Here is a 22,728-nt window from a genome sequence, read left to right as displayed (position 1 = left end):
TCAGACTCAGTTGGCGCGGTACCAGACTGTATCTCCGTGTATCCCTGAGCATGGAGAGACAGTCTGGCGTGCCAGGCTAAAAGGACCCCGGTCTCCTCAGGGAGAACGGCTCTGTCCTTTCCTGTAGCTGCTGTCTCTGTTCTCTGTCCAGTTTATCATCCAGCTGCAGTCCCTGCTACTTTAAGGTCCTGAACGCCTCCAAATCCATCCCCCGATGGAAACCTGTTGTATTTCCTCCTGAAATCCACCAGATCCTTGGTCTGGGAGCAGCTCAGCCATCTGCTGTCCTCCTCCAGGTCCCTGCACATCCTCTCCTGAAGGAACAGACATGCCGACCTCTTCAACAGACCTCCTGATTTAAAACTTGTTGCCCAGAAAAGCAGCAGTTTACTAAGAGATGAGGTTTGAGGCGAGGGAGCACCGGGGAGAGAGTTTTCTCCCTAATTTCTCCTCAAAACGACATGAAAAATTAGCAAAAGCAGTGGAGCAAAACAGCACTTTAATAAAGCACATTTGAATTAATGGGAGGCTCTTTATCATCCGGTGCTGTTTATTATCCCCAGAATGACCCAGTGGCCCATCGCCGCCGCCAGCAAGTCTCAGAGCAAATTTACTTTCAATCAGGCTTCGTCAGATGACACATAAATATAAATGCTATCTTACTTACTGAGAAAGTGTGAAGATTTGCAGTTTATTATGTTTAGCGGTCTCCTCTGGGATGTTTGAGTTTGTTTCCTGAAGAGTAACACCGACTTCACTGCCTCAGGAAAAGTGTTTCCACCCCCAGAGTGGAAACACACTGAGAACAGGATTCCCCAAAGCAGAGCGACCGTCAAGTTCCCCTCACATGTCGAAGAGCCCAGCTGCAGTCAGACTGTCAGATCTGCATGCTGAAGCAGGTTGAAGCCACCCGGAGCTCCGTGTGTGTGTGTGTGTGTGTGTGTGTGTGTGTGTGTGTGTGTGTGTGTGTGTGTGTGTGTGTGTGTTCTTCATGTGACTAAAGGGAGGCTCTGGACACACACACTGTCCAGATATCTGTGCTTATTAATAAACGTCCAGAGTGTGATTTACAGTGTGTGTTGAGATGATAGAACCCAGTTTCTCTTTCTTGTGCCTTTCAGTATTTTCTTTTTCCCAAAGTGGCTTCATCGCTGTGTCAGTGTGACAGACTGTGTCTTTCTTTTTCTCTCTGACATGTTGGATAACTTCCTCCTCAGTGAGGAGCGGTCTGTGGCTTCACCGTTTACAGAGCCGTCGCTTTAAACTGACAACAAAATGGACTGACGGCGGGAAAACAACGCATCATTTTTATTTTATATCGATGGAGGTGCAAAACCAACAAGGAAGTTGTGTGTGCGGGAGTGTGTGTAGGGTGTGTTACAGCATTTCATCTGCCAGATGCAGATTACGTGTTATACAGGAGAACATGTCGATTCCTCCAGCTCCATGGAATCACAGTCCATTTTATGTTTGTGCTCCATCAAATCCAAGATAAACACAGAAAAGCAGAGGCAGAAACAATACGTCTTCCAGCAGATGGTTCTGGCTGAAAAAGAGCCGAAGGCAGTCAAAGCTGTCCTGTTTGTGTTTGATGTCGCTCATGGTGTCATCCTCATCTGATCATCCACAAAACACAATGTACGCTCGTTACTTCAATTCAGTTCAGGTTTATTTCTGTTGCAGCCACTGATGTCTGAATTAAAGAAACTCTGGACTCCCTGGAAGGAAAGCACCAGGACAGCTTGGTAAATAAGAGGACTGGTTCTGATCCACTTCAGGGTCCCTGTTTAGATGAGTTCAATACAGTTTTAGGTAAGTAAAATCGTTGTTCAGCTGTAACACCGTTAGCTTTTACCTGCCAGTGGTTAGCTTGCTAGCTTATGCTAGCATCGATGTTAATTGCACATTACTTTAAAGACAACCTGAAAACATGTTTCACCAGCGGTTTACGCCCAGACAAGCAGAGTGGCAGCTTCACATGACCACGTCTGATATTACTGAAATGCTGATTATTCATCTGTCATTCAGTACGTTTAGTTAGCTTTACTGTTGTTTCAGTTGTGTTTTACGGCCTCTGGAAATCAGGATGAATAATACGGAGAGGACTGTATAAAGTTCGTAGGAGTTCCTCTTCAGTCTCATGGAGTTCTGGATTACAGCATATGGATTGGAGCCACCAGGGACACCAGGTCCTACTTCTGGACCTGATCCAACATGTCTTCCTGGAGTTCCTGGCGGGCAACGTTCTGCATCTCACAGATGTGCAGCGTTCTGCAAGCTGATTCAACAAATTTTACAGTTTTTGTCTGAGAATCATTTTCTCTTCATGATGCATCGCCAGCGTTCAATTGCATGCTGGTCATGGATGCACGCACAGCTCAGCAGGCGTTGCAGTCTGGCCTCGGTCCCCTCACCGAACCATCCGCTGATGGCTTCATGACGCTGCTGGTCCAGCTGGAGGTGGGATCAGCCACAACCAGGACCGATACTTTGACCCCTCGGACGCTCCTGGTGACCAGAGGGAAGACGTTCCTCCTTCCAGCTGGAGGCACAGATGGAAAAACTGGAAAGCAAACGCATCGTGGCCCTTCCCAGGTCAGCCGACACCCAGATCAAGGACCCTGTAAGTGTGGTCTAGAGGTCCCTGAAGGAGAACACTGTACCATCCTGTTCTGTTGTAGGAATCAGTTCAACAGCTGTTAACCAAAATCCGAGAGCCTATATCAACATCTTGTAATGGAAAAAAACTGTCGTGTTGTGTGTCAGTCTGTTGATATATTTGTAAGTAAAATTCTCTCCAAAGCATGTAACCAGGAAAAGAGGAAAACAATTCATCCAATGAAAAAAAACAGCAACCAATAACAGAAACAATCACTGAGGACTCATGTTATCACAGGATGTCGGTGTTTGGTGAAATGAGGCAGGTAATTTGTGGTTGAATTTTTCCTTCCCAAATGACAGACATGGCGCATTGCTGGATAAAGAACACAGACGTAGTTAATATAAATCACCACTGGTCCCTGGTCCTGTTCGGATCAGACTCAGTTCAGGATTCTAGCATTCTAACATTCAGGATTTAGGATGCAGGCTCAAAATATCGTGTCAGTGTGACGCAGAATGTCTTTTTATTAGTCTGTAACATTAAGAAATACATCAAACTCATTTCCAACCAACTGCAGCGAACAGTGTAATGTTTTTTATCTTATAACCTGAACGAATACACCCCGTGTTAAAGGTGCTGTAGGCAGGATTCCGCATCTCCGCCATCTTGCTTAGGTTTACCTAAGCAAGATGGCGATTTGACCCATCTAAGATGGCGATTTGAAACCCAGCACAGCCAATCCTGTCCTGTTTTCTCTGACATCACGCCCTTACGCAAGTTAAGCCCCTCCCACAAGAACGTGTGACGAATGCCCCTCGACCAATCACGGTTAGAGCCTCAGGGGCTCTTCTGATTGGTCAAAGATACCTGGAGCTGTCGAGATTCCTTTTCAGCTCAGAACAGAGACAGATGGAAACGCTGCGCCCTCACGGTAGTGCAGTCATGCTACACTCCTAAAGGATTATCAATGGATACTCTAACTTTTAATCCAAAGAAAACACAGAAAAATTAGCATTGACTAGCAAAATCCTGCCTACAGAACCTTTAAACTGCTGTCATCTGACAGATTACAGTAACTGTCAGATTTGCAATGAACCTTGATTCTTTTGTATTTGACAGTTTTGATCAATGCTTTATATCATACTCCTCATGCAAAGTAATCTTAAATCCAGACTCTGTAATGACATAATGGTGTTTTTCACACTGTGTGTAATCATCAGATTTTCATATTTAATGTGAAAATACTCTCATACGGAAAGTGGCTTTAACATTTCAGTTTTCTTAGTTTTTTGTTCCCATGTTCTCTTGTCCTTCACAAAGTAAACTTCTTTCCTCAGTCTATCTGGCACCGTTCTCTGTCGTACGTCTGTGAATAATTCATCTGTTCAGGACCTGCACGGGGGGCGGATCCACTTCAAATGACAAAACCAATCATATTGGTATTCAGCCGAGGACGCGGCAGCGCCGCAGAAGGCTGCATCGTAGATTCTGAAGCACAGATCTGTAGACGAGAGGGGAACAGGAAATCTGCTGGTTCAACGTGAGGAAGGAAAGAGACTCGCAGAGCAAAGGTGGGAAGTCAGAGCAGCTGGTGTCACTCGTCTCCGGGGATGACGGCCGACCGTCTGCCTGCTGAAAGCAAACTGAAGGTTCCAGAGATGTGGAACGATTTCAGTGTTGAGCTTGAAAGATGCAGCACGGCGCCGCAACGCCGGGAGTCTGAACGCCGTCTCTGCTTCCTGCTGGGAGCAGCTTTTCCAACTCTCTTCAAACATTCCTGCGATTTCACTTTCTGCCACACGTTGGTGTCATGAGTCTTTTTCAAAAGAATGTCTCAAAGACAGAACAAGATTCACGCCGTACTGAGCGGCGAGTTGTGAGCTTATAAGACTGTCGCTGGCCGTTTCTGTGTTTTCCCCCTTTATTTTGTGACCACATTTCATCCCGTCTTTCTCCTCGACACTGTCCGTTTTGTTTTCCACTTGTTTTCCAATCAAATTGTGTCCATATATCAGTTCTGCATTTTGTTCCACGTTAATCTCACTGCAGCAGCCTCTAAATGACGCCACGCGTGGGGAATGAGGCCGTACCGTCACTTCTGTGCGACGCACAGCCGAGGAAACAGAAATACTGTAAAATAATAGACCTGAATAAACACTAAAACCTTTTTTTTTCCTACAACGTTTTGGTCAAAGAAAATGAAGAGACATTTTATCAGAACTTTTATTCTATAAACCACATTTTCATCTCATTTTTTCGTCCATAATATTTATCAATAAATTTTATGATAATTATTATCAAATAATCAACATCTTGTCTCATTTTCACCACATGATAAAGGTTTGTCATAGAGGATTTTTCTTCGTAATTTTCGTTGACTAAAGCAACACTCGTCAGGGTTCACACACGAGCCCAGCATGATTTAAGTTTAACCGTTAGCGTGATGAACAGCGAGCTGGAGTGTGTGGCCCTGCAGCACAGAAAACTCCTGGAGTGTCGCCGTTGAAGGAAATACTCGTTTTCTGCAGACGCCACCGGGCGGCACGATCACCCAGTAGTACGGCTTTCAGGTGAAGTGAGATGAACTAAGAACGAGGAAGTGGAGACTGGGAGCAACGTGATGGAGCCACCGGCCAACTGAGACAATGCTGGAGACGCAGAAGACGCTGAATGCAAATTTCCATGTGAGCGGACGAGGAAGCAGGTAGCGCTAAGACTGGCAGAGAACAGAGACGCTACGCAGCATCAGATAAAGACAGACAGGGACATGGGACGAGACACGGAGACATGCTTGACACTGTGAAGCCTGAACAAGACAACCGGAGAACACAACATTTAAATGCAAAGAAGAGGAATGAAACAAGCCACAACATGGCACAGCTGGTAATCAGCTCTGAGAAGACGGCAGGCCTCGGGCTTGTTTTATGAACTTGTTTTATTTCGGACTCCCTGACGATACATCTGCAAGACAGATAAGTGGAGCTACATGAAATCACTTAGCCAAGGCTTTCAGAGCCTTCCATAATCACATAGCAGGGCAGGAATGTGTGCTGCATAGAGTCAGCCAGAGACTCGGATACAACTTCAGTCAAGATCACAGGATCATGTTATTACCAACACTTCAGTCAGGATGAAGAAATCGCTCCAGAGGACAGAAGATAATCAGACAATCAAACGATCAGACCAGTAAACGACCAGGAAATCATGAAATCAGGAGCAGGTGGAGCAGAACTCAGGACTCAGACAGGAACACCAGAAACAGGACTCCACGTGACACCAGACCTGAACGAGTGAGGCAGTTTAGAAACGTGCTGTACGACTGCACAACTCTACTGAGCTGTGAAAACAGAGGGACACACACGCCTGTTGGCAAAAGTACCAGTACTGATTATTTCAGCAGGAAACACTTCTGAATAATCATTAAGTACTTAAGGAAACAGCTCAAATAACGTTTTCTGAAACCGACTTGAGTGCAAAAGTAAAAATGTGTTTTTAACCACAGTGATCAGCTGTTTTCAAGCATTTCCATCTGGGTTCAATAAAATATTCTCTACTGCAGCGAAGCTGTCAGCATGAAGCATTAACAGTGATAAAGATTCTCCAGCTTCCGCCCAAAAACATGCGTATCAGGTTAAGTGATCACGCTAAATTGGCCCTCGGTGTGAATGTGAGCGTGAATGATGGTCTGTCTATGTGTGTCAGCCCTGCCACAGAGCGGCGGCCTGTCCAGGGCGGCCCCGCCCTCGCCCGGAGTAGCTGAGATTGGCTGGAGCCCCCAATGACCCTGACAAGGATGAAGCAGCAAAAATAGTACCAAAACCAGAAAGCCTTCCAGAGGAGAGACAGGCACACCGCTGACCTGGCATGACCCTGACTCTCTGTTCAGAGTGGAGCTCAGCAGGCAAGAAGCCCACCAGCGTGTCTCAGATGCCACTCGAGAGGCTCGAGTGCTGATTGGCATCAAACTGTCCCCAAATCCTGCCAGGCCATCTGGACTGCATCACCGTCCTAATGCAGGCAGTTCATTAGAAAGGTTTATTCAGCAAAGGGGAGGATTACAGAGCAGGCTGTCGCGCTCCGCGGTGACGCATGAGAGGAGACGTTTTATGACAACCCATTCTTTCTGCAGAGTGAAGAGATGTGCTCATTTATTTAGCTCTGATGTCTTCATACGAGGTTCTGGCTCGATTCTGGGGTGACACAGAGGTCACGGTAGGCCGTGCCGAAAGAAGATTACAGCCGTTTCCACCACTCTCCACACCTTAAAATAAGCTATTTTAATGTGCCTGGGAGGAAGAGACGGCATTCTTACAATCAGTCGTGTATTCAGCCGTGGTGTTCGTTTCACTCCCCTTTGAACTGTGCCTTGTGTGAAACGGCTTGACAGCAGTAACAGGATTGGCCTTCCTGTCAGCTCATTCCCACAGACATCATTAAAGATAATGGAGGAGGCTGAAGCCGTGATAGCAACACATTATCATTTTAAAAGACAGCCGAGGGCCGGCGGACGGCAGGAGCGTGAGCGCCGCAGCGCAGGTACGGATCCCATCATTAACCGTGTCTTCAGCAGCAGCCACCTCCAGTCGAGGAGCCATTACCGAAAGAGACGGGAGCGGCGCTCGCTCGCTGCTGGATTTCCCACCTCTGCTGAGGAACCTGAAGGCAGCATGACAGATCATTACTGACTAACTGATTGATGGAGCCACAAAGATGCTCTTAAAGATAGCAGCAAACCAAACCATGCAACTCCATCTTCTCCTCCACTCCAGCAGCGATGACAGCCGACAGCAGCAGCATGTGACAGCAGCTGATGCATATGTTGTTCCATCCACATCTACTTTACCCCCCGCGCCATTCATCAGTGTCTCTCAGCGCTGTCATGTCAGAATATTGAAAAATCTTCAGCGTGTTCAAGGCCACGGAGGTTTGTTAGTGAGTACTGCAGCCTCACAGCGAGAAGATCCCCGGTTCCCATCCGGAACTACGGCAAACAATTAGTTCTGCTGTAAATAGTACTGAATCATTTGAAGGAAGGAAACGACATTTAATGACGTGTAAACATGAATGATGCACTGCAAGCCTGATGCTGTGGAGCTAACAAGGTTTGAAGACTGAAGTCTTCAAATTTAGAAATACATTTATACAAGATGAACTGAAATAGATTAGACTGTAATAATGAAACAGTCATTTATTTTCCAAAGCCGCACGGAGTCACAGTGGAGGGATGACAGAGCTGCAGGCTGCGACCCCTGACCTGTAGCCTGCACTTTACATTCCCTGGTGTCATGATGAACATATTGATTAGTGACTTTGGATTAGCGTGTGTGTGTGTGTGTGTGTGTGTGTGTGTGTGTGTGTGTGTGTGTGTGTGTGTGTGTGTGTGTGTGTGTGTGTGTGTGTGTGTGTGTGTTTTCAAGTGCATCTGCAAACAAAATCTTTGGTAACTCTATTAAAGGTGCTGTAGGCAGGATTTTGCTAGTCAATGCTAATTTTTCTGTGTTTTCTTTAGATTAAATGTTAGAGTATCCATTGATAATCCTTCAGGAGTGTAGCATAACTGCACTACCGCGAGGGCGCAGCGTTTCCACCTGTCTCTGTTCTGAGCTGAAAAGGAATCTCGACAGCTCCAGGTATCTTTGACCAATCAGAAGAGCCCCTGAGGCTCTAACCGTGATTGGTTGAGGCGCGTTCGTCGCACGTTCTTGTGGGAGGGGCTTAACTTGCGTAAGGGCGTGATGTCAGAGAAAACAGGACAGGATTGGCTGTGCTGGGTTTCAAATCGCCATCTTAGGTGGGTCAAATCGCCATCTTACTTAGGTAACCCTAAGCAAGATGGCGGAGATGTGGAATCCTGCCTACAGCACATTTAAGCTCTTTCACTGTTCTCTGAGATTAAAAACAAAAAAGACAAAATTAGTCTTTCAGTGACTGTTTGTTTTTATTTTATTTTATTTTATTTCCATGCCACGCTGAGTGAACTGGGACATTCACAACAGTTCCAGACATCAGGAAAACTGAAAGCCAGGACAACAATCTGGACCCCTTCCTCTTGTGGCTCGTTCTCCATTAAAACACCTTCAGTGAGGTCCGGCCTCCTCCTCCCTCCTCTCTGGTCCCTCTGAGCCTGGTTCAGCAGGTTTCTTCTTTTTAAAGGGAGTTTTTCCTCTCCGCAGTCACTCCTGCTTGCTCGTGTGGATCTGTTGGGTTTTCGCTGTGAAAGAGCTCAGAGTTGACTGTGCTGTATTTGGTGCTTTATAATAAAGCTGTATTGAACTGAACTGAATGAGAAGAAAACAAACAGCCCTCATATCTTTTTTTCTAATGTATTCATGTGCATGTTCAAAATAAATCAACCAAATCTAAACCCCAAAGTCAGCAAGTTTCACACTTACCCCACATGTTTAATCTTGTAAAACCAGTAAAACATGATATTGTTCTTCATCACTCAGTGAAGCATCTGACGGTATCATAGAATCACCAAGTTCATTATTTTGTCACTTTCTGATTGCAGGAGGAGATTTCCATTTACATGAACGCTGTTATACTGTTTATTATGCGTTATGAACGAAATAAAATCTAAAATCTAATTAAGGAATCAGAAAGTTCTGCCAGTATCAAAATGTAACTCCATACACTTCAGTGGATCAATCCCATAATGCTTTGCTGAGACATTCAAACAGAATCCTTCAACCGGCTTCACCTGGAAGCTTGCAGTATAAAAAATGGAATTAATTAGAGTGACTTCTGGTGCTTTTCTTCTTTCTAAAACTACAAAGTAAAAGAAGAGAAACAGGTCGCCCACTCCAGGGAATAACCTCATGTTCCCCATATTTACACGAGCAGATCAAATCCCAGACTTAAACCACTCCCCACGATCTGATCGTAACTTCAGTCGAGTGGTCCAAAAATCATCTGACTGAAGTGTTTACATGGTGCAGATGTAACCGGATTACTTCTGCTCCATGGTCAGTATTTCCAGGATGAAATGTCTCCAAGTGGCCGTCCAGGGAAAGTGAGGCTTGTGGTGGCTGAACGGGGGTCAGAAGGGGAGAGTCAGTAAATGTTGACTGGTGCTCCCCACCCAGAGGAGGTGTGAGGGGGATTTATCAGGCAGGGTGTGTGCTAAAACGTGAGCGCTGCGGTTTGACGAATGGGAGCCTCTGTGGAGCGGTGCTGAGCTCAGCCCGGAGTTTATCCTGGCGCCAGCTTTTATCATCCTTTGTTTGAGCTGTCTCTCCTGAGCTCCGTGTTTGGCTGAAGAGCTCTAATAAATCACACGGTGAGCAGATGTAGACCGAAGCGCTCATTCGTAGACTAAAAGGTGCAGCGGTGAACGACACGATAAATCTCAGCCCCTCTCTGTCATGCTTCACACTGGTTCCCTTCCTGATTGGGATGTTTCTCATATATTGGCTCAAGTCGTTCGCCTCACTGTCAGTCGCTTCAGTGAAAGTACAGTGCAACATTACAGCTGAAGATAAAATAACAATAAAGCAGCAAATCATGATCTCACAGCCACACTGAAGACACTAAATAAAAATAGCGGCTCCACATTATCCCACTGTGAAATGAGAAATCCTGGCAGGTATCCTGGAGTGTATCGGCACACTGTGACCCTCTCGGGGACTCCAGAGGGATAAACGTGGCCGGAGACTGAGTTTTGGAAGTCTATTTTTATCTTTGTTTCCCCCCGCCTGCGAGGCTTGTTATAGAGAGCTCTGAACACCCCAGAGATATTCCGGTCGGTGTAAGGTATCTTTATTGCGCCGTGCGCGGCGCACAGTCCCAGTACCTTTGTTAACGGTGACACCATATAGTGTATATCCTCGCGCGGGTGTATTTCCACTTCACTGGGATTTGCAGCTTATTGAACTCTGCATTGCAATCACATCAAAGGACGACAATTCAAACACAGCCGCGCACCAGATAACCCTTGATCCTTCAATGTCAGAAGCAAGCGGAATAGATAAGGATGAGGAATTGTTATAAGCATGCATGACCAGGAGCGTTCACGTCCCTTCATTAGGAAATCCAAGCCTTGACTTTGAACCCACTTGTTTTTGCTGTAGGTTTGGTTATAAATTGACATAATTGGGTGTTTTCACCGACTCGGCCATGTTTTCAGACTCTCTGCATGTTTTCCCCTCTGAGCCGGGGCGTCTGATCTGTCTCTGCTCGGCTTCAGTCCTGTGAGAAGTACTGAGTACATTGTAAATTGTACAGGAAATTGTATGTTAAAACAACAGATCCTCCCTGAAATAACATCTGCTGATTTTCTCGCTCCATCTTCTGTCTGAAAACCAGGAAAGGATCTGTTCTGATTGGTCTGCATGGGATGAAAAATTACTACGTCTGAACTGTCTTTGCTAACAAACTCACGTTATTCTAACCAAAGCACTGAGATGCGCTCATTTGACTGAAGTTTTGTTTCCCTTGATTTCACAGTTTCCAGATCACTCACCGGCAGAGCCCACTGTGGGCTGTGATGGTTTTATTTTCATGTATGGAATGCCTGTATTCTCAGTTCACTGATTCAATGAATCTGTTTTTAGGATGGTTTATGCTAAAGCGTGTCGGGTTCTCTGCTGTGTTTCTGTAAACTCTGACCAGCTTTGTCTCTTCCTGTTTTATTTTGCAGTTGTTCCAGACTCTTCAGATGATGGACTGCACGGCGCTCCGTCAGTGTTCAGAGTGTGGCCTGTTTGCTGCGTTCCTTGGTCTCCGGGATGATCGCTCTCTAAGGAAGGTGTGAGGCCTCCACAGAACCGCTGGATCCATTCTGAGATCAGATTCCACACAGCTGGATTCATCAGGCTCTTGTTTGATCAGGATTCCACTTGGAGGACTCTGAGTTGAACACAAAACACTTTCACTTTTTTTTATTTGTAACTGATTTCACAGTCATGCTGCGTTGTCTTGGTCTGTCTCATAAAAAAATCTCAATAAAATACATTTACGTTTGATTTGTAATGTCATAAAAAGTGGAACTCTTCACGTGGTTTGAATGTTTTGTAAGCCACTTCACAGTCTGAAGATAACAAGGTTTTTTTTTAAATTTATTTATGTTTTTTTTAAACCACGTTAACCAAAGTTCAGTGATTAACGCTGTCAAGACAGCCTCAAGTCCTGCTTCTCTGACGTGGGCTCAGTGTATCGTGACTGCAGGAACCCTCTGCCCTGCCTGTTTTACCCGTTTCCCTTCCACACAGCGGATTCACGGTTCATTGAAAACAGACATGTTGCAGCAGGTTCACCTCTGAAGCTGTTTGTTCGGAGGGGCTGGATCTGCACAGAGCACTTTATTTTAGTATTCCCGTTTGTTCTTGGAGACATGTAGCAACAGCATGACGGCTGAACATGAATATTTGCAGTTACAGTTAGGAATCCGTCTGCTGATGTGCTAAACGATAAAGGAAACGTACCATCAGACAGGACCAACACCTCCTGCGTGCCATTAACCAGCTCCGTCCAGGTTTTATTTTCATTTCCTGGTAACACCAACCCGAGCACCTCAGAGCAGTATAACCTGTTTCCAGCCGCGGAGCTGAACCGAATGCCTGCAGGTGTGTGCTGACTGTGTGTGTGTGTGTGTGTGTCAGTGATCAGGATGGCATTTGGAAAGGCAGCGCTGCACATGGTCCTTCTTCTGGTTATACGCGACCATCTGGAGGTCCAGGAACACGTTCTGAACGTCTTCTTTAGGGTAAGAATAAGGCCAAAGCTTCACATGTGACCACATGCTGCACAGTGATGCTGCTACGAGCTGCACATTTATAGTTTTCTTTTCACTTGAATGTCTGAGAAGAACTCCTGAAAAACACTCAGAACTGGAGGGTAAAAGTGTGATTTATGTTAGCTAAAATGTACATTGTTGGCAGTGAAATGGAGAGGAACTGAAAAGAGGAACTCTCGAAGCAGATTAGAAATGCTTCCTCTCACACTTTGAGAACCATAATGTCATAATCTGTTGGTCTGTACAACCAAAGTAGTCTATTTTTTTTTTCCAGTTGATGGACGCCAGAATGTTCCCTGTCCACGCCAGAAAAAGCCAGGAAAGTGAGTCACAATATAACAATGTTATGAACACAGTGTTGCTAGTGGTGCCTGAGCTCTTATTGTGGTGATGCCGGGCGGACACTGTGCGATTTCGAGAGGATTTCACCACGATTTTGCCGTCATCGTGGAAACATAGTGTCGGGATGTCCGGTCGGGAGGTCGTAAGCCGTACAGTGTGAGAACACTCACGAGGAAGGATTAATTGCCGATAATGCTGCGACCTCCCGATCAAACTTCTGGCATATCAGAAATTTTCGCCGTAGCCCGTACAGTGTGAGTGGCGTTACGTCACGATTCTACGTTCGCACCTGCGCAGAAGACGCCGGTGGAGCTCACTATATTCATCATAACGTTATCGGCCACAGATGAGGAATTCGCCGAGGCAGTATGGTGTTTAAAGCAACATTGGCTGCCTCAGTGCAGCTCAACGCTAATGCTAATTGCTAATGCTAACGTGAAACTATCATAGCTACAGTAAAACAATATATAGTTCACATTAACGTTACCTCAAGCTCCCAATGAAAGATGGACATCCCATAACGACCACATCTCCTCAGCCATTCACGTACCCAAATCCTTTTCTTTTTTTTCAGTTTCAGCACAGAGGACAGCGCACACAACTGTAACAACTTGCTGCCTGCTCGCCGTCTTGTTGTCGTGCACGCTGTGGTTGTGATAGGAACGTGGAACCTTGGTTTTTCGTTGTTTACACTCGAGCACGTCGTGCCGTCACACGCCGACTGACGCCGTGGTTGTCAATAATCTTGACCAACAGCAGTCGTACAGTATGAGTGCACATGTCGCAGGGTCAGATAGAGTACGAGCGACAAAGCCAATCGTGCAGTGGGAGCATTTCTCCTACAGTCACATTTATAAAATCGCACAGTGTCCGCCTGGCATAACACCAGTCCTGTTTTGCCTGTTTCAGCTCTCTCCTCTGAAAATATCACCTTCGAGATCCAGGCTGGGATCGACGTCTCTGATGTGCTCACAGTTCAAGAACTGTCACACAGTCTGGAATTCTTTATATCATCAGTTAGTGAGATCGGTGTAATTCTCGACATCGAGACCTCAACAGGTAGAGGACATGCTTTCATCGACTGACTCCAGTTATTTCGGTGTATCATCACGTCGCCGAGCTGTGAGACTCATGCTGCTGGTGTTTCATCGTCTCCCCCCAGTGTGTTCCTCGGAGGAGTCGGGATACCGGTGCAGATGTCAGGAGGACTTCGTCTGGCCGCTGGACCGCTGCCAAGTCGACGGCTGTTCCGGTTGTGGTGAAAATCCGTGCCGGTGCCTCACGGTGATTCCCAGAGACGGCCAGTACTGCCAGCGCGCCACAGATCCAGACCCAACAGGTACGGAGCGCCGCCTCGCTGCTCGCCATCAGGTCACAGTGACGGGTCTAAGAGAATGAGCTCATGCTTCACCTTTATTTTTTCTAAAGTTAATAACTTTATTAACGTTATTGAAAAGCTTCTACTACACCTGCTCAACCCAGTCTGAGTCAACAGTGGTTTTGCACAACTGTACTCTTTAGACGGACAATAAGAACAATTCAGAGTGTCATGACCTCCAGTCCAGATTCTCCTGGTCCTGGTAGCTTTAGGATTGAGAGTCTCAGTGAGTTTTCACTTTTTTTTAAAAGACAGTCTGAGAGGACGGCTTGGTGCTTGTTCTTTTTTAAACATCCATAATTTGGGTGGAGTGCCAGAAAACACACAGCCTGACACACACCTTGTGGAGTGGCTGGAAGGTTTCACTGTCCTGAGTCAGTCGACTTCCCAGTTCTTGAATTGCATGTGAGATATCTGCTGGAGTAGTGACTCTTTCAAGGGGCTGTATCATGCAAAATTCACTTTTTGTATGTTTTAACCTTGTTATATAGTTATGTACTCACCAAAAACACCCCCAAAACATTTTTTTCCTTCATGCCTGCGTGTTTGAGCTTTCCTCCTTGTTGTGCTGCTCAGAGAGGCAGCCCCTCCCACACCCGTGAAAACGCTCTGTTTCCCACGTTCACGTCACACGGTGAAGACGGCTCCCCTGAGCCCCCCTCCTGCAGGCCCTCGGCAATCAGCGTTGCCACTTTTTTCTAACTCCGATTACGGAGATAAACTTTAACCATCGTCTGAAAGCAACAGTCAAGCAAGAGCAAGAGTCTGAAGGGTCTGAAGGGTCTGAAGGGTCTGAAGGGTCTGCGCTTGGTGAGTTTCTAACAGGAAAAGACGTTTTTGCGTGTCTTTCCATGTAGAGAAGCTAGAGCTAAAGAGCTAAAGCTAACCCTTAGAGACGCTAACGAAGCGCTGATTGGTTGAAGTACGCTGTCAGTCAAAGTCCACAGGGGGAGAGGCGGGATTTTCAGTGAAACAGAGCGTTTTCTCTTCCGGGTTTCAGAATTAGCCCCAGAAAATATTTTATTTCACACAAAATGACTTTTCCTTAGCGCCAAAAATAAACTATTACCATGTTAATGCCATTTCTAGGGTTTGGACTTGCTAAAAAAGCATGATACCGCCCCTTTAATTGTCATTATTATAAGAGGGAAACTGTTCAAGCCGTGTCGATTGACATCTCTACTGTACTCACAGCTTTTCTTTGCCATCGTCTGCTCAGTCCACTCCTTGTTTTACAAGCAAACTCATGAAGCAACATTTACCAAGTGGCTGAATTGAGATTGAATCATGTTAACATTTGTTTTCAAACTTCTGTCACTGCAGAGAATTAAACTCATTTTCAGCATTCATTAATGCAAATGTAGGTTCATAACATATAAATGCCTGATTGATCATCTTATATACTGTACAGTGTCGTATTTGAAAGGAACATGTATTTGTGAATCAAAATTTGTTGCTGTTCACACTTTTGATTGTGTAGAAGCAGCTCAGAGCGTCACACACGAGACTGAAATCCTCGGGAACAACACAGAAGGAAGTCAAACCTTCACCTGTTCATTCGCTCCCCATCAACAGTTCAGTCCGACCATGACATTAAGATGTACCAACAGCGGTGAGTACGGATTGACTCCAAGACATTTCAGTGAAATGACAGCTAAAATATTGTTCTGACAAATATTGTCATATATATATATATATATATATATATATATATATATATATATATATATATATATATACAAATGTTGATAAAAGCAGTTCTGTTTCCGTCTTAGATACTGATCAGGTCAACGCCATGTTTGGTTCGGCTGCTTTAAATGATGCGGCTGCAGCAAACTGCGAAACCGCCAACGTGGGAGAAATAAGAGCGGTGTGTCGGGACAGCACTAATGTTGAAGATAAACAAGATAGCTGTGTCCTGGAGCCCATTCAGAGACTGCTGGACTGGTCAGAGGTGAGTTAACAAACACTGATAGCTGCACTATAATGACTTTATTACTGGAATGGAAGGGCTTGCAGTGGGCAGACGGAGTCAGAGGTGACGCTTTCAGAGTTTATTAGAGAAGGTGGAGTTGAAGCTGAGGAATCCCAAAAGGATCAGGTGGAGGCAGGGCCCAAAGATGAGCAGAAAATCTAGAACCGATCAATACACAGAGGAGGGAAGACACTAGAAGGTGGCAGGATGATTGGTAATAAAGGAGGAGAGCAGACAGACTCAGAAAAGGAGTTTAAACAAGACACAGTGGTGTCCAGTCTGGCATCAGTCTCCCCAATGTTATACTCTGATAATTAATCACAGGCTATTCTGAATCCAGCACCACAGTCAGTTTAACGATCATGAGTCACTTAGCAGCAGGAAAACTTCACCTAACTGTTAATGATTACTAAGATGAGAAAAATCAGTAAGAACTTTTGTAACTTGTGTAATCTCTGTTGTGTAATCCCCCCTGCAGCTGCTGAATCACCTGACACTGCCGGATTTCTTGGATGAACTCAGCACTGTCGCCGTCGATCTCACCTCGGAAGTGGTTCAGTCCCCTTCGGCCATAACTTCCATTGTTAAAATCCTCCACAATGTGGCCGGGGTAGCACTGACTACTGTCTTAAACCAAACATTAATGGAGGTTTGTCAATTTAGACATTTCTGAAGAAAATCTGAAAACTGTAGTGTTGATGTTGGACCACTAGTGGCTGCTGTTGGGTGTTTTTGTAATGAACCTACACACACATGCACACAAAGACGAGTGCACTATAAGCATTAAGAAATGGAAAACACGGATGTTTTCCAACATGGCAAGACACTCATTCTGCTGAAGTTTGTGCATTCTGAATGAACTTTTTCTCATCACTAATGTATTTTTTTTCTTTTATTTCAGGATGTCCTTTTAACCGCCGGCGTTCTCACCAGAGACGAAGCGAGGGAATCGTGGAAGTCCTTGTATGACGTCACTATCAACTCTTCAGAAACAAATTTTCCGGGAAGCAGTTCCTTTGAAAGAAGAACGTCAAACACAAACAGCTTCACACAAGAATTGGTTGCAACACGGATGTCAGAAATTCTCAGCGTTAGCTCGTTGTTCCTGCAGTCTCTTGAGACGATAACAACCCGTCTAATTAATGAGACTGTGGAGATTGTCACACCTCTGATTCTCTTAAACAAAAATAGATCTAGAGGCTCTTTTAACCTTGAAACTAACCTCACAGAGATCGACATTCCAGAAGCAAATGGATTCATCACAGCGATTACGTTCATCTCCATGGATAATGTGCTTCCTGCGAGAGACGAGGCTAATTCAACATCGAAGTTTATCAACGGCAGGGTTGTGCTCATACAGTCCACTGACACCGTCGACAATATTTCGTTCGCCTATGAACGTCTGAATCAGTCACTGGAGAACCCTGAGTGTGTCTTCTGGAACTTCAGCCTGTTTGATGGTCTGGGCGGATGGGACGACGAAGGCTGCCAGTTTGTACGGAGAGAGAACAACACTTTCACCTGTGTCTGCGACCATCTCACCTCCTTCTCCATGCTGATGTCCATCGGGACTCCAGACGATGAAAGTCTGGCATTCATAACCTTCATTGGACTTGGTATCTCGATGATATCCTTGATCATATGTCTCATTATTGAAGCAATTGTTTGGAAAATGATAACAATCAGCCATACTTACTACTTGCGCCATGTTGGCATTGTTAACATCGCTGTGTCTCTGCTCATAGCAGACATTTGGTTGATCGTTGCGTTGACCATTCCAGATCGGAGTAACATTCCCGTCTGCATTGCAGCAACATTTTTTGTCCATTTTTTCTACCTCACCCTGTTTTTCTGGATGCTTGCCTTGGCTCTGCAGCTGCTTTATCGGACAGTCTGTGTTTTTAGACACATATCCAAATCATCCTCGTTGGCTGTTGGATTCTGTCTTGGCTACGGAGCTCCCATCATCATTGCAACAATAACGATAGCAGTGACTGCACCTGAAGACGAATACATCCGACGAACAGGGGGCTGCTGGCTGAACTTTGATGAGTCCAGGGCTCTGCTGGCGTTCGTGATTCCGGCGCTGCTCATTGTGCTGATGAACCTCATCATTTTGATCATTGTCATCTGCAAAATATGGAGGACCAGAACACCAGGGCAGCCCAACGAAACGCATGTTATATGGGTCATCATCAGGAGCCTGGCCGTCCTCACGCCACTTTTTGGACTAACTTGGGCTCTGGGAGTTGGGACCTTGGTCGATCCAAACAACCGAGGAATTCATATCACGTTTTCACTCTTCAATTCCCTTCAGGTACAAATTCAATCATTTTACCAATCTTTATAGCATATTTTAAAACGTCATCATCTCTTTTGATGTTAGTAGAACAAAAACGTTTATTTGACGGACATTTTCTAAAACTGCAACTTATGGTTTCCAAGGTACACATTTTTGAAAACACTGACTCCATAGATGGTGGAAACACTACTGCTGTGCATACACACCCCATCAGGACTGAGCAGTTCTTCTGCACATGTGCAAGTCGATGAACATAGCAAGAGACTCTTAGCTACAAGTGGACACAGAGGCATGTACACAGCTTCCCTGTTCACCATGAGATTAGTCAATCTCTAAACATGAAACACTGACACACACCGCTGCTTCCTCTCTCAGACCAGCCAGCTCTCCTGATGTGTGTGTCTTCTGTGAGTGTTTGAGGGGGCCAAGGAGCAGGAGAAAGGGATCTGAGTGGTTGTGTATATGTGTGTGTCCGTCTGTCAATGTTTGTGTGGTCTGAAAAAGCAGGAAGAACCAAAGTATCACAAAATGCTCCAAGCAGTAATGAGCAGTGAAATCAATTAACAGTTCAACATGTCTTATATGAACCAAGCATGGTCTCACACACACAGTAATAAACCAAGATGCAATACTGACATTCAGTCAAATCACCACAAGCATTTGAATTTAGCTGCAGAACTAACGAATCAAAGCCGTCATGTGGCTGGGCATGTCCGCAGCAGTTCAGGCTGCATTTATCAGGTCGCCAGCAGGCGGTGCTGTTGGACCTCTACCTGTAGGTGTTTCTCACAGTGAGCGAGAGCATGATCCCGATCTCTCTCGTCCATCCATGGCTAATGTTGACTCATGTTTCTTCCAACAGGGTCTCTTCATATTAGTGTGTGGAACATTGCTTGATAGAAGGGTATGTATGTTTCAAATGATTTCAAATGTTGAACTTCCTACACATAGGTTGACATGTTAAGGTTGACATCAAGCAATAAACAATAAATTACCTCAACTGACCACTGTTTCGACCTATGGGCCTTATGTTTGACACCTCTGCTCTAAACCCCAAGCACTACTAACACTTTCCATTGAGGAACAGCTTTACTTGTTCCAAAACCAGAGGCTTAATGTTCATTGTAATGTGCTGATTTCAGGTGCGATCTTCCATTGCGATTCTCCACACTGGAACAAAGGTAACAACTGGTTAATAGCTACTGGGGTTTTTTTCTGTCTTTCTTTCTCAGAATGTCATGGGTTTGTTTTTACAGTGATTTTATTCTCCAGGTTCTGCAGACCAATCGTGGACTCTCAAGCATACTGGGATCAATTTGGGAAAAGAGACAAGATAGAGGTATATCACATTTTCTTTTTTGTGTGATTTTCGAAGATTTGCTGGCTTGATTTGTTCTTCAACCCCACAATCTAAAGAGACTGGCAGAGATTTGGTTGAACATTGCACATGATGCTTGCATTAGCCAGTCGACATGAAGCCATTTCAGCTGGCTATGCTAATCCCATTCTCAATTTCATAACTGCCAAAGACATTTTAAATGAAGAGCTGATGCTCAAAATAGTGTTGCATAAACTCATAGTCATGAAGCTGCACCAGTCCTACCTTTAAAAGGTAGGACCTTTACATGACGACGTTAAGGTAAAAATATTGTTTTTGCTTTTCTTCAGAAAAGTGAGGCGTTTTAATGGCGACATTTTGAAATGTTTGACACAGAGAACAATGCACTGTGAACACGAACAATGCCAAGTACAGAGATATGTGATGAATAGTCAACTAAGTTGGATTGCTAGCTTGTTGCAGGTAACAAAAAACCCAGGCTGCCATCTAGCTCTGTGGCTCCAGACAGCCGTGAGTCAGGTTAGTTTTACCGTACTGATGTAGCGCTGTTGCAATAGTAGCGGAGCCCCACGTTCACTGTGCCATGATGCCACATCCCTGCGTAATTATGTTTACAACCCCACCCATGTTTTCACTTGGCTCTGTATGGTTGGGACACACAACAGATTCGGGTCTGATTATGCTTTGACGTACCATATCACGCCATGCCGTGCTGCGCAATGAAAACAAGGCTTAAAGGGGGCCACCCCCTTCCCAGATAACAAAATCCTTCTGGTCCATATCTGGCCCGAATCTGACATGTTCATCTGGCCCACAGTCCTTATGGAATGACGGCATTTGGACATCCACTGTTATCAGCTACTACCAAGCCAACACATTGCCATAGGTAAACCAAAAGGATACCAAAGGACCCAGCATGCAACCAGATGTACCCGCTGTATGACCCACATCTGGGCCACACTCTACAGGCTGATCCGGCCACATCCGGCACCTGGGCTCTCCATTCCCATTTGCCAGAAGTGGAAGCTACCTTAGCATGTGCCACTTCAGGCTCACATCTGGACGACCGGGTGTTAAGGGGTGTTAAGCCATCACTCAGCCAAAGGTGGGCTGAGTGATATTTGCATTCCATACATGAATCAACAGCAATTCTGCAGTAACTGCATTAAGGTAAATTTACATTCAATCGTGCATCACAGCATCGAGGGATTTACCTGAGGGATGTTTCAGGGATGTTTGTTGTGAAGACTTTATCCTTTTCTTTTTCATTATTGCTTTCACTTTTATCACTCTCAACAATCCATTTTTAAAGACATCAGTTTATCACAACATTGCAGCCTTCTGATACTTCTACCATTATTATGGCAAAAGTAATAAGACAGACTCAAACTCTGGATGTGTCACCGAAGTGTGAAGCTAACCACTACACCTTGTCCCCGCTTTGCCTTAAAAGCAATGAATCGATCTTTGTGTAGTTCCCCCAACCTGCATAAAACGCAAGCTTTACAAATTTCCCACAGTGAACATTTTGTTCAAGGACAAATGTCTTGAATTGTTGCCACCCAAAAAGAACACAGTGAATATATTTAATGCCAATGTGTTGCTTTTTGCTCTTTGTCCCCCAAACAGAGCAGCTGAGACTCTCCACCTCAGAGTCCAGTTCTGCAGAAAGTCTCCACTCGGGTTTGGTTCAGCAGAGAGTCTCCACCTCTGCATCCACTCCTGCAGAAACTCTCCACCAAAGCTTGGCTCTGCAGCAAGTCTCCACTGTTGAGTCTGATTCTGGAGGAAGTGTCCTCCTCGGAGATTGCTGATTCCAGTGTTGATGCTTTCTCTCTTGTTGAATGATGGTAAACAAGCTTAAGTTCAGTGAGTCAAAACTCCAAACTCCATCCCTGCTAAAGCATGTACTGTACACCCTTTGTCTGTTTAGTGAAAAAGTTGTGGTGTGCCTCTTCACGATCTGTAATTACAATCAGGCATTGGAGAAACGACTTTTCATCTTTGGTTTGAAGTTTTCCCTCAAGCTTTACTGCAGATTGTGTGCACACACACCGCAGCTACAATGAAAGGCGATTGGAAAATGTTGTTTGCATACCGGAGTGTAAATGTAAACGTTTTGCACAGACTGAGCCTGTTAACTCTGTATTGATAATGATGCTTTGGCAAATGGTGTGTGAGACATCATTACGAATGACATGTGCAGGTTTGCACGAGCGTTTTCCTGACGTTTTCAAGTAGGACCATAGCTTGAATTTTTGCAGCATTTTCAACTCTGGTAGTGTTTTTATCAGAGAACCAACCTCTGATGTACATCATGGAGTCCTGAATGACTTCGACACAGTCGCTTGGACATGATTGTCTTTCAGTGAAGCCCTTTTATTGGGTTTTGACAAGAAACATCTCTAATGAAGTTCAGGTTTGTACTCTTGACTGTTCTCCAGCGGTCGCTGCTGAGCTCTTACCAGGGGTTCTTACATACAGAGCTGAGTGTAAACTTTTCACTGTATTTTTCATGAGAAGGCAGCATTCATTTTGGCTCCTTGGTGAGATTGAAGCGGTTTTCAATGTAAGTATAAAACATTTTCATTACATATACTCTGCACTGCAACAGAAACTTCAAAGATTTTAAACTTAAAGGTTATTTAAGGGACTATATTTTACATGTTGAAGACTCCTTGAGCAAACCATTGAACCATCTCGACATTTACATATTGTTTTTTTTTTAGGTTTTCTCAGTAATAACATTCAGTTCTTTGAGACCCAAGAATAAATTGATGAGGATAAATCATTCTTGCAGTGATTAACTTCAGGACATCTTATTTATACAGTAACCCCGCCCTCCCCCCTCCTGACCAGTTAGTTTGCCCTGATGTTATTAAAATCATCCTCGAAGGTCTGTGGGCGTGGCTTAGCCAGGATGTGAACTTTGACATTCAGCTTGAAACAGGAAATGCAGTGTAAACAGCCTGAACATGGTTCGATCTGCGCAACCACAGTCTGGATCCGATCACAGCCATACGATGACAACCACCATCAGCCAGAGCGCCACCTGCT

The 22,728-nt window shown here is 45.0% G+C and overlaps 1 protein-coding gene across 1 annotated transcript; it reads left to right on the top strand.

The window, feature by feature from the left end:
* The first annotated feature begins 12,217 nt into the window (after positions 1 to 12,217).
* On the top strand, positions 12,218 to 22,455 carry LOC115401665 (adhesion G-protein coupled receptor F2-like). Its single transcript, XM_030109944.1, has 12 exons — positions 12,218 to 12,305; positions 12,610 to 12,658; positions 13,587 to 13,736; positions 13,840 to 14,016; positions 15,536 to 15,667; positions 15,831 to 16,009; positions 16,509 to 16,679; positions 16,932 to 18,347; positions 19,195 to 19,236; positions 19,475 to 19,513; positions 19,605 to 19,671; positions 21,301 to 22,455. The coding sequence occupies exons 1-12, from the start codon at positions 12,237 to 12,239 to the stop codon at positions 21,483 to 21,485; spliced, it is 2,676 nt and encodes an 891-aa protein (XP_029965804.1). The 5' UTR covers positions 12,218 to 12,236; the 3' UTR covers positions 21,486 to 22,455.
* The last annotated feature ends 273 nt before the right edge of the window (positions 22,456 to 22,728 follow it).

This window comes from Salarias fasciatus, chromosome 15 (genome assembly GCF_902148845.1).
Source record: "Salarias fasciatus chromosome 15, fSalaFa1.1, whole genome shotgun sequence".
NCBI lineage: Eukaryota > Metazoa > Chordata > Actinopteri > Blenniiformes > Blenniidae > Salarias > Salarias fasciatus.
The sequence above is the reverse complement of the archived record's forward strand: the minus strand, read 5'-3'. Positions and strand labels throughout refer to the sequence as shown.